At 40.0% G+C, this 3,438-nt stretch overlaps 1 protein-coding gene across 1 annotated transcript; it reads left to right on the forward strand.

The window, feature by feature from the left end:
- Positions 1-2,314: 2,314 nt before the first annotated feature.
- Positions 2,315-2,762, forward strand: LOC108144953. The gene has a single exon (XM_017270099.2). It carries the CDS (start codon positions 2,365-2,367, stop codon positions 2,701-2,703), a length of 339 nt encoding a protein of 112 aa, XP_017125588.1. The 5' UTR covers positions 2,315-2,364; the 3' UTR covers positions 2,704-2,762.
- Positions 2,763-3,438: the final 676 nt, after the last annotated feature.

Genomic DNA, 3,438 nt, shown 5'->3' on the forward strand with positions numbered 1-3,438 from the left:
TGAACCCTGGTCTGAGGGGGGTTAGAGTCTAGGGGTTATATAGCCGCCGGGGGGAAAGTGTCGTGCCAGCGATTGGCATTGAAGGCGCAAATGAAAGGGAAGTCCTCTTTGAATGGCAGTGGCAGCTTGCGATGGAATCCCAGACATATCCCAATCCCAGAGGGTGGAACCAGCCAGTACTGGCGGCACGCGTTCGTCCGCCCCCCTGGGGTCATACCCCCGCCCCTGCCACGCCCCCTCGCCCCTGACAAGCAGTTAAAAAAGGCTAAACGAGGACGAGGCATAAACCCAGAAATTTGCTCTCTGCTACGTTTATTGCTTTTAAATTTGCCAATTGTCGAATCTGGCGTTTGTAAGTGCATGTATGTGCACTGAAAAGATTCCAACCATAAATAGATCGAAAGTATTTAATAATACTTAAGTACAAATATTCAAATGCTCCTAATTCTATGTTGCCTTGTAAAGACTTTTAAACATATAACCTTAAGTTAATAAGTTTAAGCAAAAGCATTAAACAAAATTTCTTTATTTTTAAAGACAAATCTTTTCTTTGACTTTGTATTTACCTAAGGCTTTTATGATATTTACCTATGGTTAAGGGGATTGTCTTGCACATATGTATTTTTATTATAAAAAGTGGTTTCTTGAAAATTCAAAATAGACTCTAGATACACTTTATTCAATTTTGTTAGATTTTAAAAATTTTTTTGTTAAGTGTGCCTGTCTTTCATGTTTGTTTGAAGCAGTCTGTGTGTGGGTCTACAACAAATTGCTTATCAAGCGAACGCATGTAACAGTCAAACTGAAAGGGGGCCCTGCAAAAGCAGCCCTTAATTTGGCCAATTTAAAAATGGAAATCGACTCCCCCGAGAACTGGCGATGTGTCAATAAAATGTGATTAACAAGTTGCTGCACAAAATGCCAGCACAGACTGCAATCGGATAATGGCAATGGCAATGGCAATGGCTATAGCAATGGTAATGCTCCCCCGACATTCCCTCAGGCATTTGTCGCCCCGCTTTGTCTCCCTGAGTTGGCATTGTGGAGTTCCGTTTTTTTTTATTGTGAATATAGTGGTGGGACCCGGACTATCCTGGGAGCGTGGCGAATTATCCCTTTCATAAGTGACAAATACGTCCACCCTTATCAGCCACGGCTGCTGCAAGTAATGAGATTTTATGCCAAAGCAAGTGACTGCGAGCCGTGGTAATTCGCAATAAATATGCAGCCAGGACCAGACCAGCAGCTCAATCTCTGTGTCAGGCGATAAGGAATCTAGGGGCGGGAGTGCTGCGACACGCCCCCATAGGTCCTTTCCTGTAAATTGTGAATCCTGTGAATGCATTCCTTCTGAGATTAATCATCACCGAGTCCGGAATGCCACAAGCATGAAAGGAATAATCTCTGGACTTAATTAAAGTTCAGGGGAAGTTTCAATTCAAACAATGTTGATAATATCTTGCTGCTTAAGTTGGATGGCAATGGGATGTAAGTCTTTCATTTGTAACAGGATACTGGCCGTCATAAATTCTTGAGATGTTTTGAATGCTTTTATCGCATATGAACGTCTTTAACTAAGCCACTTAATTACTTATAAACATTCATTGACTGACTTGGAAAGCATATCCTACAAACACGATACAAATGTAAATTGTAATTCATTATGAATTGTTTATACATTAAATAATGTTTAACACGTTTACATTTAACTAGGCACCTTTAAATTATCTAAGCTGGCTTGAAACTAATTTTAAATTCCGTCTGTGCTCAAGTGTTTTGCGTTTTGTTATTCAACTTATTAAATAAATTCAATGGAACTACAAATTAATAATTCCTTCAGTGATTGAGATATCTTAACGGGGTTTTGTGTGGAAAATTTTGATAAGAAAGCCTTCAGTTACTTCATAAGCTTAAGTACTTTCAGTTAAGAAGTGCTATCAATTAGCTGACATCTGCAACGAAGATGTTTTATGATTTTTCGATTCTATTCTCGATAGCTTAACGCTTAGTGATAAAGCGAAGCAATTCTTTTCCTGGAAGTCTTGTTTATTTCGGAACTGTCTTGTTTTGCACAACCGGCTGCGTGAGTCAGGTAATCTTATCGCAGCACCTTGATTACCTGGGGGTTTCTTTTACTTTGATATCATTTTCCACTATTTGGACAATTTTCGCCAGACTCTCGCCTACATGCCCACATGCCCACTTCACCGGGTGCGATAAGCCCACCCTTTAACAAAATTTAATTAAAAGCGAAGCGCTTTAGCAAACATTGTCTTACTCATACGCAGCGAGGCGGTATAAAAGCCGAGCGTTTCGAACAGCTAACAACATACGATCCAAGAACGTTCAAAGCACCCAGCCAACATGCGTATTCTGCTCGTCCTCTCCATTGTCTTGGCCGTGATCCTCGGCTGCCACGCCTACAGTGCCACCTGGGGGCGTAGGAACAGCACCGACTACCTGCTGTCCCGCACCACTGAGGCCCGCAAACCGGTCAAGAACAACTACTGGAACATCAACGTCAACTACCCCACCGGCAAATACAACATCTCGGCCGTGATCGTCTACGACAACTTCAAGAACAATTCCGGCGCGAATCCGAGTCTTTATTCCGGCGGTCCGGGCTACCGTTTCGCCACCGTCAACCTCCGCGGCCTGGTCAGCCAGGGTATCGACTCCACCGTCGAGATCTGGGGACGCTAAGTGATCTTTTGAATCTATTACAACCGAATAAAACACGATGATAAGTTAATTGAAACCAACATCAAGTTTCTTTTTATTTCATAACTTATACCCCTGATAAAAAGTTATAAGAAATAGTGCGTCTACACAGAATTTGTTTGTGCTCATTCAAAATGAAAAAGATTAAAGATGAAAGATTATTCAGTTTAATGTTCAGAAACGTTAAACGCCAGCAATCTTAAAAGTTACTATATTTTTCAAAGCATTAATTTTTATTTCTAATTTCACAAGTGGTTAATATCAATATAAAAAACATTCAACGCGAACATTCTAAATGTGATTAGCATTGTAATTAATTATTTCTTTATTTTATTGTTTCCAGTGATTATTTAGTTCAAAAAATGGATTATTTATTACAAATAAGAAAATAAGATGTGTTTTTTTATTCAATTGAGATAAACAATATATCATCAAGTATGGTTTTAAGTTATACAATGACGCAAAGTAAAAATCCCAGTAGTGTATCATAGCCAAATGTCATAAGGAGGATCTTTATAACTATTATCCTATGTCAATAAGAATAGCATATTGATGTATCTTTCTCTGGCCGACTTTGCATAATCGTATATTAGCCCTTAGGTCAATCCCCAAAAACTGCCCGACAAGTTTAGAATTTTCCCTCGGCTGATAGAGCTTTTCCCCTTGTTACTACAGGCACAAAGGATGAAAGTCGTCGGCCCGAGGAAAGGGGAAACT

This window comes from Drosophila elegans, unplaced genomic scaffold (genome assembly GCF_018152505.1).
Source record: "Drosophila elegans isolate 14027-0461.03 unplaced genomic scaffold, ASM1815250v1 contig_183, whole genome shotgun sequence".
NCBI lineage: Eukaryota > Metazoa > Arthropoda > Insecta > Diptera > Drosophilidae > Drosophila > Drosophila elegans.